This window comes from Myiozetetes cayanensis, unplaced genomic scaffold (genome assembly GCF_022539395.1).
Source record: "Myiozetetes cayanensis isolate MyiCay16 unplaced genomic scaffold, myiCay2020 scf3, whole genome shotgun sequence".
NCBI lineage: Eukaryota > Metazoa > Chordata > Aves > Passeriformes > Tyrannidae > Myiozetetes > Myiozetetes cayanensis.
This window is the reverse complement of record NW_026087521.1, coordinates 59,976,856-59,993,243: the sequence shown is the minus strand read 5'-3', so window position 1 is coordinate 59,993,243 and position 16,388 is coordinate 59,976,856. Positions and strand designations below refer to the sequence as shown.

The window sequence follows — 16,388 nt, the reverse complement described above, 5'->3', positions numbered from 1 at the left end:
CTCCTTTCCATCTACTTGCTCCATGTCTCTCACATGCATCACATACATTACACTGGCAGTGACTGTCCCCTTGTACTCAGCACTGGTGAGGCCACACCTCGAGTGCTGCGTTTGGTTTTGTCCTCTCACTACAGAAAAGACACTGAGGTGCTGGAGCATGTCCAGGGAAGGGCAACAGAGCTGGTGAAGGGTCTGGAGCACAAGTCCTATGAAAAGCAGATGAAGAAACTGGGGTTTTTTAGCCTTGAGAAAATGAGGCTCAAGGGAGACTTTCTCACTCTCCACAACTACCTGAAATGAGATTATAGCAAGGTGGGGGTCGGTCTGTTCTCCCCAGTAATAAGCGACAGGACAAGAGGAAATGGCCTCAAGTCGTGCCTGTGGAGATTTAGAATGGATATTAGGAACAATTTCTTCACTGAAAGGGTTGCCAAGCAGTGAAGAGGTTGAGTCACCGTCCCTGGAGGCACCTAAAAGACATGTAAATGTGGCACTTAGAGATATGATTTAGTGGTGGACTTGGCAGCGTTTGGGTTTATGGTTGGACTCGATGATCTTAAAAGTCTTTTCCAATCAAAATTATCCTATGATTCTTCATGTTCGGAGTTAAACCTCTAATTTTTTCACAGAATGGTTTCCAAAAGAAACTGCTCAAGGAGGATAATCCCAGGGCAAAGTGGTCCCTGGGGCTTCTATTGCAACTGCTGCCTCCTAACAACCGCTTAAGCTGGATTTGGCGCAGCACTGTCTCTCACACTTAACCTTCTCCCTGAGTGAAGAAGAGGGCAAAACAGTCAAGTTAAAAGAGCCTGGATCAAACTGCCTTTTCTGGCATCATCTGCTGGGGGCCCTCAGCCAAGTCCGCTGTATCTCAGTTTCCTGGGCAGGACACGTAACTGCAGCGGGGACCTGCTCTGCCGCAGGCTGCCAGTTCTGCATGAGCACCACACTCCAGCCACGCTTTACAAAGGTCTGGTAACACTCACATCTCTCATAAAATACAATGGAGTGCTTAAAATGCAAACCCTGAGACATTCCTGTATAATTACGAATCGCTGTTTTCTGCTGGAGATGGAAATGGTTTCAACGTTTGAACATCAATTCCCTATAAATGTTTTTCTGAAAGAGGACAAAATTGGCAATTATTTGTCTTGATGTTGATTCTCCACAACACAATAACAGGAAAATAACCAATCAGCACAGTATTACAACAGATACTGTGTGTGCAGAAATATCCATCTCAAAGAGCTTAAAGTTCAAACAGAGGCAGTGACTGAGAAAACAAAACAAAATAATCTTCCTTGCATTTTCCAGGCTCTATAGAAGCTCTGAGATGTTAAACAATTCACAAAGCTCAACATAAAAATTACTTTTCCTGCTACAAAGGAGTCTGATATTTCAAAATCCTTCAAATGCTGCAGCAAAGCAGAACCAAGACCCTTCTAAAGGGAAAAGGGGCATCAGTGTTATCCCTGCCAAAACAACTAAGATCTCATTTGGGTGCTACTTCCAAAACAGGTTCAAATCTTTGGTCATAATCAAACAGAAGAGAATTTCACCTGTGACCTTCCCAGCAAATGCCCAACCACAGGAATTTTGTGTACAGGACACGTGTAAGAGCACACATGCTCATTCAAACCAGAAACGGCATTCCTGCTGTGATCAGTACGCGTTCCAGTTTCAACAACCTCCTCCTTCCCAATGAAAGAATAACCTGGCAGTATTCCAGCTCTCTGTTCCTGTAACCTTCCAAAGGTATGGCAGGAAGCCTACCACAGAGCTGGAGTTACAGCCTGGATCTTCTAAATCCAGTCCAATGCTTTAAAAATAGACTGTGCTTCTTCCCTTTCCTTTTAAAGTCCCGCTTTACATACAATTTGAAAGCACTTGGAAGTATCTGAGAGGATGAGTAACCTGGACACCAGTTCCTTTCCTCTACTGCTTTTTGAACATGCATAAAGTATAACTGCAGCTTTGCAAACCTATTTAAAGATATCCTGGAAGATGGTAATCAAATGATGTTCTCAGAGGGTACTTTATCAAAATGCACAAAACAATTCTAAGCAATAGTTTTAAATAAAACAAAGTAACAACAGAGAAAAAAAAAATCATCAACGAACCTTAATGAATAAAAGCTAATTCTTCAGAGTGAAACACCTATACAGGCTTTAAAACATTCTTGTCACCCAATAGTTTTTCAACATGTTACCTCTTCAGTCAAAGTATTAAAAGCAATTGCTGTTGTCTTTTTTTTTTTTTTTTTTTTTTTTTTTTTTTGGTAACAAGATATGAATTAGATGAGCCAGGAAAAACTGGAAAATATAAATGAATATTTCGCTTTGAGCTCTGAGCATGAGTCAGGAATGGCACATAACTGTTATGAGACCTGTCTTAGGGCTTGGTACCTTCAGATCTGTGATGTTTATATATAGCCTACTGCAGATGAAAAACAAAATCTGAAACTCACATCTGAGACAAAAATTGTTTATGAAAGCAAAAGGTTTTCAAATCAGATCTCAGCAGCTTCACAGAAGCAGCACAAAGAAGTGCTGCAGACATCAAAGCACCCTGGAAGCTTCCACCTTTCATCTGGTTTGTATACTGGCAGCTGTGATGAGTGGCAAGGCAGTCCAGGTGATTTTCAAGAGATGTTCAGATAAAAAGCACAAAAATGGTTCAGGAAATGTTTATTCACTATACAAATCACCTTGCAGCAGTGCTACATTCAGGGAACTTGTGCAGGTGCAATGACATGGCGCTGTAACCAGCAGCATCCCCAGTGGAAGAGTGGATTTACCAGCAAGTGACAAAGCACGTGAGTTACTCCATAAAAGCAGAGTGGCATTTTATGCAAATATCAAAATACATATTTTCTTAAACAGAATGGTCAAGATGAGCCTGCCTGAAGTAAGAATTAGCCTCTCAGACTGGGGATCAGCTCTGCCCAAAGGGAAACATCCCAAGGCCAATATTCACCGAAGCCAATTCTTACCCTTTTCCCTCATTGGCAAATATATAATGTAAAAAAACAAAACCAAAAAAACCTACTTCTACTTCAATGAATTTCCATTTCTATGATTCATCTGTGTCACAGCCTGCCATTAGTGGTTCAGCATAAATTAGTCTATGATTAAGAGCCACCTTAAGAATTAGCTCCCATTACCAGCATGGTTAAGTCTCTGAGAGGAAGGCAAAAGTCCGTGACAAGGCTGACAAGGTGCCAGCAGGACACATGAGGATGCTCCTGAAGACAGAGGGAGCCCCCTGCTTGTCCCTGCAGCTGCTGGGGCACAGCAGGCTCCCAGGAGGCACTGAGGTGGTGGGGAAGACACAGACTCTGGCAGGGAACAACTTTGCTCAAGACCACTTTTGATTGCCATGATATTAAAGCTGATATTTGCTGTAACTGGAGTGGAAAGGTCTAATTTAACTTTATTTCCCTCATTCTTAAAAGGAAAAGAGGTTTCATCATGGAAAATAATGAGATCCAATGAATGAGGTGGTGGAGTGTGTGTGCATGCACAGTGTTCAAAGCAGTGACCCAATCTTCCTTTACAGCCCATTGTGAACACAAACAGGGGTGGGGCTGCAGGACAGACCTGCACTAGCTCCTTTTCCTTATTTCCAGATGCTTTAAAACCTTGACTTTTCAGGTTGTATTGACTTTGGCTAACAAAGTCGAGCAACTTCCAATTAAAAACCAGTTTTGTCTTTTCACCTGAGTTAAAAAGGAAGAGTATAATTCATTCTCTGATTACTCTACCCAGTTACTTGTCTCCTTTCCAGAGGAAGATGCACTGCAGCCTCTTCTGAGTGTGTTGTTGTTGAGGCCCCAGTCCCAGGTCTCTTTCACAGCACAGACAGATTTTCACAGAATATGTTGAGTTGAAAGAGACCTATGTAAATTGTTCTCTGCAATAACCTCCCATTGATTTTGATGAATACTAGTGTGGAGGGCAACTATTTAAACAACGAGCAGAAGAGCAAAGGTTTTCTACACAGCTACTTGGTGTAAAAGTGCTTTAAAAGGCAAACACATCATGTGTATATTAGTTTTTAAAAATGTTCCCCAAAACAGACTTCTTAAGAAAGATCTTTCAGACACTACCTTTTTCTAGGCCATGAACTTATATATGCATAGTCATTTGTATTATAATTTCTAAGATCGAAATATTCTTTGCCTTCTTTTTTTTTTAAATCTTGGAGAAGCAATTACTCAAGCCCTTGGAAAAACAACTTGGAAAATGCTCAAAAATATAATGAGTAGAAACAGTCTAAGCTCTAAGAAGTTTATCTTTGTCTCATCCACACGTTCCCTCTCGTGCTTAAATCCCTGGAAAGGCAGACATACAAAATGGATTGCTGAGGTTTCTGCAGAGCTTAGAGTTTAATTCATCTCTCTCCAGCAGAAATCTCATGCCAGTGGTGTTTTGTTACCGATCCTTGGGAAATTGTGGCAGCTATTGCAGAGTGGACATAACAAGACCCTTACATCTGCATGGTTGCACCAGAGAGCTGTGCTCTGAATAAAATAAAGGGCACTTGCAAGAACATTGCAAAGACTGCAACCCAAAGAATTGCAGGGAAAAAAACATTCTAATCTCTCTCCTTGGTTTTCAAAGCCCCAGGGTTAAAACCTGTCTCTGTTTAATCTTAAAAGTGTTCTCTATATGCAGAGAGATGTAACCCGAAGACTCGGAGTTCAGCTTCCAGTGCTTTCAGGTGCAGCTTTTTATATCCCCTTTGCAGATCAAAGCTGGCACTTCGGGCAGTCTGTTACATCTGCCCACCAACAGTGGTTTTGATTAACTCCCTGGAAGTCCACACTGTCTCCCTGAACAGTAAGGGCTGCTCTTTTCAGCCTCGCCACTGAGGTGCAAGCACAGGTCTCTGCCAGTCAGCCAGCTGTGTCACTTTGTTCTGCATTTTGCCTTAACGCTGCCACAGCACCACTTGAAGCTCACAGACATTTCAAAGTTTCAGACTGAAATGCTTTGGTCAGAGTGGCTTTTGCCCCAGAAAGACACAGATACCTACACTATTAGGTCCCATAGTGTGGTTTGTAAAACCACAGGGAGAGCTCTGTAGCACCAGGCTATTTTAAAGTATAAAGATGAGGATTAAGGTAGTTGTCTGCAGTCCAAAATGCAGCTTGAAAAATGAGCTCATCATTCTTTTATGTCAGTTTCTCCACCCTTCTGTTTGGCCACCACAGCTGTAAACTGAAATTACAGTTCAGTACAATCCCTGCATTTTCCCAAGTGATGGGATACCACTCACCTGTAAAAACACCACGAACAATGCAACTAGATACCCAAAGTTGACTGCAGCAGCCATGGTACAAACAGCTACCCACTGGTCCTGTCCTCACTGCAGAGCTGTGCCAGACACTCTTGTATCATGCTGGGAAAACATCCAGAGCAAGCTGGGTCAAGTCACCCAACACCCTCACCTATCCATTTAGTTAGATGCCTTTGTTCAGGCTGCTGGAAACATTATGCCTCAGCTACAGGGTTAAAAATAAACTTTCTCATCACCAACTCCTAGTTCCCTTGAGAAAAGCCACTCCAGAAAAGCCAGTACGGCCCCTGTGCAACCTTCCTGCCAGCCCTTCACTGCTGTTATCACCAACTAGGCTCATTGTGTGGTCAGGGTTGTGCAACCATTTATACTTTCACTCAACTTTCCAAAATAACTACTTATTCTTTAAAAGAATAACAAATTTTTTGGCAAGATTGAATGAAAAGCTTCAGGGCTAGGAGAACCACTAATAAGTCAGCTTCCATTTCCCATACATGTATTAGCAGCTCTCCCACTGAAATACTTTGCTGAACTAAAGTAGGTTTTGGTGCAATGCTCTGATTTCTTGAGTATTACAGCAGTAAGTCAGTGAACTCTGATTTTGGGTAAATAATGCTGTCTTCCTTGAGACTGCAACCAGTGGCATGCAAGAGCATCTCCTACTAATTTCTTGTTGAGTTTGGGGAGGTCACAGGAAGGCCGGGCTACTGGAAACACAATCCAACAAGTCCATCCTCTTTAAAGCAGGAAGAGAGGGAAGGATGAACTTACAAAATCCCTCTCTCTTTCTTTATTTTGGAACAAGAGATAAATAAGCCAAAAACCTTTATTCTTTTGCTTTGAAAGAACTTGGGAGTTAAGAAAGTGTTTTTCCCCAGTGCATCTCAAAGCTTAGAGAGATTTCAGTGGTATCTAGGCTGGTTACGTCTCAAATAGGAAAGTAGCTGCTGTTTTCTCTTTCAGGAATTGCAAGACTGACATTGAAAAGAAGCCACAGTGCACAATTAGTCAAGAACTCAGCTGTCAGGGTATGCCAAAACTGAGGCTTTGCACTTGCCCTCCACTCCACACTCCTCACCTCTGGGAACCAGCATTACGATGCTATTTACATAATCACAGAATTTCCCTAATACAACTGTACACTTTCCCCCATGCACCATTAAGTTGTGTCTATAATAGCTAGGGAAGTAAAAAGTCATGTCAAGGACACCTCTAGAATTGAGGCACAGAAAAAAAAAAATCTAAGTTTTGGAGGGTAGAAAGGATTACTTCTCATTATCTCATTTTTGCTAAAAAAAAAAACAACAAAAAAACCCCAACACCAAAAAAAAACCACCAAAAAAACCCCCACAAACCACAGTGAAAATAAACAAAACCACTAAACCCTTAAATTATAGCCAGTAATTGGAAGAATAATGTTTTTCCAACTTCCGGTGGCACTGAAAATTGAGTCAAAATTATTTAGTGTGTATTTTGTATCTGTCTGAAGGATTGTTACAAAAGTAATGCATACACAGGTTGCTCTCCACATGCACAAAATATTAAAATATAACCCAACAAGCACATTTTTCCTAACACTACTACCTTAGAGGAAAAAAAAAAATCAGTTTTCAGTGAGTCCATCAGCAAGGACCAGGGTGGGATTGACTAGAAGGGATGGGTGGGGAAGCATTTTAGTGGTGCTGCTGTTTAATGTCAAATCCCAGTGTAAAGTAACAAAGGCAGCACAATTCAAACGAGGAAGAAAGGGGTAAGTGCACACACACACACACACACACACACAGAGGAGCAGAAAGGAGTGGAAAAGGAGCCTAATCAAAACTAACAGCAGGATTTCTGCTCATACTTCAAACTGAGAGCAGATAAAACCCTTCATTTTCAGTTCTTGAAAGCAAACCCCTAGAGCCCATGTGGAGAAGAGCTCTGCAAAGAACTAGCAATCCTTTGAATTCCATCATTTGCAGAGGAACTACCCTCTTTTCCACCTCCCTGAACATTTTTGCCCATTCTCAGTCATTTAGTTATTAGCATTACCATTACATACTTACTGACCTTTTCTTTCCTATGACAAACACAAGCATTCCTTTTTGGAGCCTGAAGGTTCACCACCTGTACTCATTTTAGATGACTTCCCATCCTCTCTCCCCTCCTCCATTTCAAGCTGTGTGTTTCTTGAGCCACATCTCTTGAGAAGCCTAGGTATTCAGCATCTTTTCCTCTTGCCAGTAAAAGGTATGGATACCTCCTGGCTTCATGTTTTTCATTCTGATCGGATGAAAGCAGCCCCCTCAATACCCTAAACATTTTTCCCTGAGGCACTGTTTCATAATTTAGGGTCAGCATCACAGATGCCATTTGGAAACCCAAATAATATGGACAGGGATCCAGTGAGACTTAGAGGAACTTCCAAAAACACTGAGACATCCCTTTGAAAGCCATAAGGAAACTTGAATTTGACATATTTGGGCACTCTGGTGCATTGAAACATTTGCAGCACTTACTCTTAGGATCTGAATATCCTCAGGGACAGACCCATAGCAACCAGTATTGTACAGGAAACAGGAACAGGGGTGTAAAACCTCAGAGCATTCCCAGCGCTAAATCAGGATTTCCCCAAACCTGTAGCAGAGTATGGCACTCTTGCAGAAATACACAACCATAAGAGAAAAGGTACAGACCAGATTTTCAAAAGCTTGCTGGCACACTTCAACTGCACAGGCTCTGTGCAAGCAACTTCTGCCAGTGCAGCCAGCCTTGGCCAACTGCAATCTTAAGTGTGTCAAAAAGAAGTACCAGCACCCTCCAAGTGCTAAAAACTCCCAGCATTTTAACCAGAACATATCCATCACACAGGAGGCAGGAAATTTCACCCAACCTCAGTATGCTGCTGAAATTTGAAAAACAAAGTAGCAAGAGTGCCTTCTGCAAGATGTATTACACTTTCTGCTGGTATTCCTGCAGAAGACAGGATTTGTCAAGGGCAGTGTATGGATAATAATCAAGATAATTCTGTTGCTAGCTTTCACAAGTGATAAATACAACGCACAATTGAACAAGCGGCACCAAGACTGCCTGGAGGAAACAATTATTTAGTGCTTTTGTTAGGACAGACTCACTTCTCTCATGTTTTTTCTTCTCACGTTTCATAAATCCCCTAAAGATCAACATTAGCTCCATGTAACATTAAATTCTGTTATCTCCCGTGGCTGCAGCTGCCCGGGAACTGCCCGATGGAAACAGACCCGACATGCACCGCCGGACAAGCGCCCACCTTGCGAGTACAGAAGGATCTGCATCTCCAGAAGAACGCAGGTGAAAACCTGGACTAGGTTCTCCAGGCCCAGCAGCTCGAAGACCTCCCGCAGGGTGTAGTCAGAGAGCGGCAGCTCGTTGGGCCCAGGCCTCTGGCAAATGATGGGCTCGTAAACCCCATAAAACTTGAGCGACCTCCCCGGGGGCGGCAGGGGCACCTCGTAGAGGATGTTGTGGATGTAGCTCTCCAGGGGCAGCGGTGGTGGCTGCTGGGAGGTCACTGCCTTATAGAGCTGGATCAGGAACTTCTTGCAGGCTTGCATGAAGGGCAGGGGGGTGATGAGGCAGATGCATTTGGAGACGTACAGCGTGTCTCTGCTGATGTCGTAGGAGTTGTACCGCTGGAGCTTGGCGAGGGACGTGGCGTCGCCCTCGTCGATGCTGCTGGCCAGGGAGTCCATGCTGCACGAGGAGGAGGCACAGACACTGCTGTACTGCTCTGCATTGTGCATCTGGTACAGCGTTTGCATGGCTGTGCAGATCTGCTTGCTCGTGACCTCCTCGTAGAACGTGAGCACGAACCCGTACGTACGAGAGCCATCCTCTCTGGTGATGATGAATGAGTGGAGCTGTGGATCCCTGTTATCTGCCTGAGTCCTGAAGGACAGCCCTTTGGGCATACACAGCTAAGAAATGAGAGAAGAAATAGATGCAGTTATCTAAGCTACAATTTTATTTTGTTATTTTTGCTATACGGGCACATTCTTTTTATCCGCTGCATCACAACAAGCCATTTATCATTAAACATAATCCCCCTGAAAAGTATCCAAGAACAAAGAGCCTAAAACTGATGCTACTAAAAAGAAGAGGTAGACATGACTGAAGAAAGGAAAACACCCTTCAAAATTACCCATCTATTAAGTCATTACAACTCATTTTCATTACTTTCTGAAATTATTTTCACAGTTGAATAGTCTTTGTGTCATTTACTTAAGCATCATATAAAAACATCCAGTTTCGTTCTCATTTCCATATATCATGCCCACAGTGCTCTAAAATCAGAGAGCCAAAGAAGCATCTTATACCACTGAATTAAAATTAAACAGACTTCTTGAATTTCTTTGATCTTCCCTAATTTTATGGAAAAAAACCCCAACAAACCAAGCCCCAAATGACTGGCAGATATTAAGCTACCACATTTACTTTCTTCTTTAAGTGCTACAAAATAGTTTAGATTGGAAAAAAATGGAGTCGGGGAGGATAGGGAGGGAAACACCCAAAATCTATGACAACCTCCTTTTTAATTTACCACTCAGCAAAATCCTTTGCAGTGATTCTACTACACTGGGTGTTTCTCTGAAACATGGCCCTGGTGATAATAACTGGAGGCATTTTTCCAGACATTCCTCGGGAGTGCTATCAGCCATCTAATACACAATAGCAAACATCCAGCAAAACTTGTTTGAATGTGCATCAGCAGGAAACTCCTCATGTTCTAGTTAAATCAGTATGTTTATAAACGAACAACTAAAGCTGCCTTTGTACCCTCCATCTGAAGAAATAGAAAAGAAAGAAGAGAGGGAGAGCCTTCAAAGCATTCCTCCTTTTCCAAAAGGCAACAGTTGAAGCTGACTTTCCCAAGGGATGTGAACCTACACACAACTGAGTGTATCCCCTACTGCCTCACCTTGACCTGAAGCAAATTCTTCTGATGGTAGAAGAGGTCAAGAGAAATAATCATATATTTTCAGGCACATCCTACCCTGAACTTCTGCAATGCACCTTGCACAGACCATTTGAAAATCTGATTTGAAAAGCTGCTACCAGCCCAGCTGAGATTTAGACAAGTGGTCCAGACTCACTTCACAACAGGTTATCAGGCTCCTAAATTATCTAGGACAGCTCTTATATATTGCTCAAAAAGGTAATGAATAGGGAAAAAAGTAGCCTGGAGTTGGCAAAAGAATTGAATTCAATTGATGGGTTTTGCTGATACAAACCATGAAACTGCAGCTTGAACCACTTTGAAACTGCAGCCACGTTTTCATTCAAAAGCTTTACAGTTTTTATTGAGGCGTTAACAGTAGTGCCATGGTTAAGGCTTCTCCAATAAAGAAGTAGTAAAAAATCCTTGTTTCACACTTATTTAAATTTATTCTGCCCAATAAATATCTCTCTTCACCTCATTTTTTCGACAGGCTTGCTTAATAAAAATTTATTTCTAGAATGTAAGCTTTCAGTGGTGGCTATAAGCCTTATCAAAGCCAACCAGGCTGAAATCATAGGTTTAAATCTTAATGCTATCAAAGATTATATTTTTCTTCACTGTACAGAAAAATACCTGCATAAGAAAATTATATATACTGCTAAGATCAAGAACAGATAAGCATCAGGGAAATTCAGACCAGCTGAGACAGCTTCAGAAGCCTGTTTAAATAAATTTCCTCCAAGTCTTAATTGTTATTCCCTTGTCCTTTATATACTGAGTATATACACACAAAGGGATACTCATTTATTAAGTTTCAGCCACAGCAGAACAACAACATTTTCAGACCCTGGCTGCAAACCCTGGCACAGAGACTGCTGCTGTTGTTAGACCTACAAGAGGACACGGGAAAAAGCAGAGAAAGAAAGAAAGAAGATGGGAAGCACCGAGGCAGGAAGAAGGACCAGGAGACACTTAAGAAGCCGAGATCAAAAGGAAGAGCCTGTACTAATTTTCCAGCAATACAGAAAGCTTTGAATTTGCGGTTAATGCATGAAAACTTTCATCTTAGGGCCTCGGACATCAATCACTTCCCATCTCATCTGTGTCACACATGCCACAGGAGAGTGTTGGGGAAGGGCAGCTTGGGATGTGCTAAGGGGGGGTGAAATCTTTGCCTGCTGGTGTGAAGCTGGCTGGCTAACAGTGAGAAGGCAGTCAGTCACCTGTACTGCATGTTTGTATAAACACTGAAAACTGCCCAAGATTACTGATCAAAAGAGAGGATTTTGGTTTCCAGAGCACTTTACTATTTACATTTAAATGTATCTGTCAGCAGAAAAATCTGGAATTAAATAGTATTTGCAATAAGGCTTTTAACCAAGATGGTTTGTAAAAATACAAGGAAGTTTCACTAAGATAGTTAAAAAGGTATCAACTAATCCATAACCTCTCTCTAGAAGTCATGAGTAGGAGATACCCTTTCTCTAAACACAGAGGCAGGACACACACACTGTAATCCCTCCCTCCTCCTTCTCCTGGACATCACTTCTTCCAGATATTTCTGAAGCAAAAGTCCCCTCTGGACCACTGCCCACCAGTACTGGTTCATCTCTTCTCTGTTAGATCCTCCATTTCACTTTTTAAGCCACCATATACTTCTCATGTTCACAACATGCACTGGCAGCAAGCTCCATACCCAAACTGCACTGAGGGTGAGGGGGTGGAGAGAAAGATGCTCTTGTTTGTGTTAAAGCCTCATCCTTCAAATTACACCAGGGAACCTTCGATTCTTTTATTTCAGTACATGAGACGTTAAGCAGATAATGCTTCCTTGGAGTTCAGAAATACAGGCAAAGATTTATATATCTTGATGAATCAGAGGGCTAAAATAGCAGGCTTGTTTCCTAAAAATTCCAGTTTCCCGTCTACTGATAACTTCAATTTGGTACAACACATCACTTGCAGAGTGGCCACAGAAGATAGCATGTGAGGCTAGGCAGGAATAATCACGAAAAGCAGTGGGGGGAAAGAAACACTTCCTTATTAAAGAGAACTCTGTACTTTGATACATACTTTGAAAGTGAGAGAAAACATGACTCTTAAGCAGCTTGATTGCTTGGAAGTTCAGGGGGTTATTTTTAAAGCGACAGGATGGTTCCAGAAGGCAATTGAAATTCCTTAAGCATCCAGCAAAGCCAGAGTTCTCACAAGTTAACCTTCAAGGATTTATGCATTTTCTTCTCTGAGGAAAATTGCTTCTGGAAGCTCACATAAAGCAAACACATAGGCAGAACTAATACAGCAAGGCAAGATCAGAAAGGCCAATAATTGCCTCAAGGGATTCTGTGGAAGTGGATATTACTTTAAATGATGCTTCGGATCAAAACAATAAAGAAGTTTTCCAAAAGATTATTTAAAAGATTATTAAATCCTGCTGCTGTTAGTAAATGGTTTTTTTTTCCTCCAAGACACATTGCAAATGAAAGATGTGTTCTTCAGCTGTTCAGTTCAATTATTTTATTTTAATAGGTCTCTTGCTGGTTTTAGCATTCCATTTTTATCTGATACTATGACTACACTTCATGAATATTAGACATTTCCAACTGTAATGTGAGAGATAAATAATGCAGCAATTCCAGCTGCTATATTCTTGCTGCACAACCCCCAGCACTTCTCCTCTTAACATCCCCAATTCAAAGGCAGAACTAAAAGGCATAAACAGCCTTGGCAGTTGAATTATTACCATCTTATCTGCTGATGAAGCATTGCTCAGAGTCCTTCATGCCTTCTGTATTAAGCAAAGTGATGTGGAGCCCTGCCCAAATACCACACCATCTCCAGCAGTGCACATTTGGAAGCAGAGGACAGAAATCCCCAGCTGTCAGCAGGCAGAGGGAGTGACCGGGCTCATCTCTGCCTTCCTGTGCATGTGCAGCACCACAGCATCAGCTCTGTGTCACTGCTACTTCCAGCTCCTGTATTTCCATGTTAAATATTTGGCACAGCGCATAAAAAGAGAATTCAGTGAAAACTGAGATAACTTCAGATTTCTACATCTACATCTTCATGACCGCAGGGAAGTTACAAATGCATTTTTGCGTTTGCAAAACCTATTTTATTGTGGGTTTTATCTATTTCTCACCTCTCTATCTCCTGGGTGAGGGCCAGGAGATTTTCCTGACTTCATACCTGTACCATACAATGAGATCAGTTCTGTTTTGTAGCTAGTATGCACTCCTACCCTCTGCAAATGCAAAGAACATCTAAACTAAACTGGAGGGGGAAGGGGCTCCCTCATTTTCCAATATTGAGTTAGACTCAATAAACATTTTTGAAAACAGTTAGAAGCTGGTTCCTGTTAAATTATAAAACAAATAGCATTTTCTGTACTGGGAAGCTCAAATACCAGTAATCTGTTGTCAGGTTATATTCCTAACAAGTGCTTTGCTGATTTTGAAAACATCCTTTGAATATCAGCTCTTCAGAAAAATTCCCAGTGGATCATCAGTCTTTCAGTTGTCACTGCCCCTACTCCAATAACTGTTTTATCCTCCCTTCCCAGTCCATGGGACTAAGCAACACACACACCCACATCAAATTCAGCTGAGAGGAAGGAGATGTACCAAAGGTGCACTGATGCAAAGATGCCATAAAAAGTGATGACCCAGCAAAAGCTGTGATTTAGGTAAGTCCTACTTTCTGCATAAAGATTCCTCTTTCCCTTGCTATATGCAGAATCACAAGGTGTATCGTACTCAAAAATTTCACAGGGATATTAATATCTTAAAAATTCCTTGGTTTGCCTCGTGTGGATATGTATCCTGAGTAACCACACCCCTTCTCACCCAGTCACTGGCACAGTGGTTAGATTTGCTCCATCATGGAGTAGACCTAAAACTACAACTAACGAGGGGAACTCGGCATTTTACTTTTGCTGTGCCTGAAAGTATCCTGTGTCTTCACAATACCTCCAGCTCTACAGCTTTTCGACCCAGCACACCCAGTGGGTGCTCTTAGTCCCAGCAGAAGCACCTCGTTCATCACATCACAAGGGCTGGTTGTAAACAACCCAGGCACTGCTTAAGAGCTGAAATTGTCAGGTAACAGCTTGAGAAGAGAGTTTTCTACCTACCATGTTGACAGCATCCTGGTCAAAGGGGTTCCACTCGATGTTCTGAGGGTAATGGGCCAAAACTTTGGACTTGAAGGTTCTCCTTAAGGGACTCTGGTCAAAATTCTCTCCTGCAACAAATGAAGAAATAATGATTTGTCACAACAGTGAGGCTTCAGAGAGAGAGAGCTCACTTGGGCAGTTTTCTTTTGTTTTTCTTTTTTTTTTTCCATTTTTATTTTTTGTGAAATCTGAAGGGTATTTTCACTTCCAGAGGTACTACTTTTAAAGGAGAAACAGAAAAGATGCACATTCGGTCTGATCTTACCCTCCTTCCCACAAAATCTTACCAACCAGTTTCCAGCTTAGTATTTACGGCATGGAAATATATTTTCAAGAGAAAAATGACTCCTGGGATTTTACAGAAAAAGACCCTGAAATAAACTGAGTTCTTGACCTTCCCCTGTATCCTGAACATCTAGAGATGGCTTTACTTAGTCACTGAAATGGTACTTTCCCTCAAGTTTGTTAGAAACTGTCTTAAGGTCGATAAAAAAATATAAGCACCTCTTGGCTATTATAAATTATTCAAGAATTCATTATGGATGATCTTTCTTATACCACAAGTCCTGTGTGAAAATTAAACATTTATTTTTTCTACATCAAATTTCAAGGGCAGACATTATCCACACAAAGAATCCAGCAAGTGCAAAGAGGAAGATCGAAATTAGACTTCAAGCAGAAATGCATCCAGTTATCAGCATACAAATACTGTATTTCACAGTGATATTTTTAATGGAGTTTCCCCCACTGGATTGTCTACAGTTTGCAAAACATTGATCAAAACAAGAAGTTAAAATCTACTAATTAAATTAACATCTAGTACACTTTTTTTCAGGTATCAGATTACTAAGTCCAGCATTCTTGCTTTAAAAAATACAAGTGGGTCTTCCCTATTCATTTGCTTTCTGAGAGAGATGTTGGGTGGAGAGTTTTTCACCAACCTTTGCTTCACACTCAAAGGCTCCCTTTAGGGCTTCTTAGTGTTAGCTAAGTACTTCTCAAAATATGTCACTGAAATAGAACTGGATTTCTTTTCTTTACAAAAGAATATTATTTCTCCTTATAATTAAAGAGAAAACCAATATTTCACTAATGTTTTCAATGAAAGGATCATTTTGGATTAAAAAATACTCCATTGCTTGGCAAGTTCTAAAGGCAATCCACCATTCCTGAGGTCACTGACCTCACTAACCCCTCTCTGAAGGCAACATGGATACAAGTATAACTTGTGTTTGTTGAGTTACACACAACAATTAACCCTTTGTGCAGCGAGCAGCCTATGAGATGCTGCAAAATTCACAGTTAAGGAATTACTCAAAGGTTTCTGAGGCTGCAGCCACTTGGTACATACCCTTTGCTCCTTGCAAAGCACAGTCTACACAATCATTTGGCTCAGAGTGAACTGATCCAAGGAACTTGCTGTACAAACTGACATCTGAAGGCAGAGCTTGTCGTTTTTACCTGGCAGAGCTCAGGGTCTGCAGGTAATTGTGGGGAACACAAAGGAATGGAGAGAAGCACAGTGGCAGTTCACAAGGTAAAAATTATCAGGGCAAAATTTTAGGAGGGTTGAAAACTGTTTGTTGTATGAAACCCTTAGCACATCTTCAGTGCAGAGGGCAGAAGCTGCACTGTGTCTCAGGGGTCACAGCGGCAGGGCCCTTGCAGCAGCACCTGCACAACAGAGGCAGGTGGAGGAAGAGGAGGCAGAGGTCAGGTATTTCTTACACCAACACCAGCTGCCTGCTTGGTCAGGAAGGGGAAGCAGAGGCTTATGCTGGAGTTTCCCTTCAGGAGGATGCGTGTAGGTGGATGGAAATTCCTCAAGACACGTGTCAGTGGTGCTGGGATTGCATCTCACCCTGCTGTGAGAGCCACTGCACCGAGTTCAGGAACCCGGTGGAGCAGAGTAAACCACCTCTTCCAACAGCACTCACATTCAAATGCATTCAG

At 41.8% G+C, this 16,388-nt stretch overlaps 1 protein-coding gene across 1 annotated transcript in view; it reads right to left on the bottom strand.

Moving 5' to 3' along the window:
* DENND5B (DENN domain containing 5B) overlaps positions 1-16,388 on the bottom strand; it is a 113,527-nt gene that overhangs the window by 47,263 nt on the left and 49,876 nt on the right. The window contains 2 exon segments of the mRNA XM_050323695.1: positions 8,573-9,239; positions 14,394-14,503. Of these exon segments, the coding sequence (XP_050179652.1) occupies positions 8,573-9,239; positions 14,394-14,503 (777 nt within the window).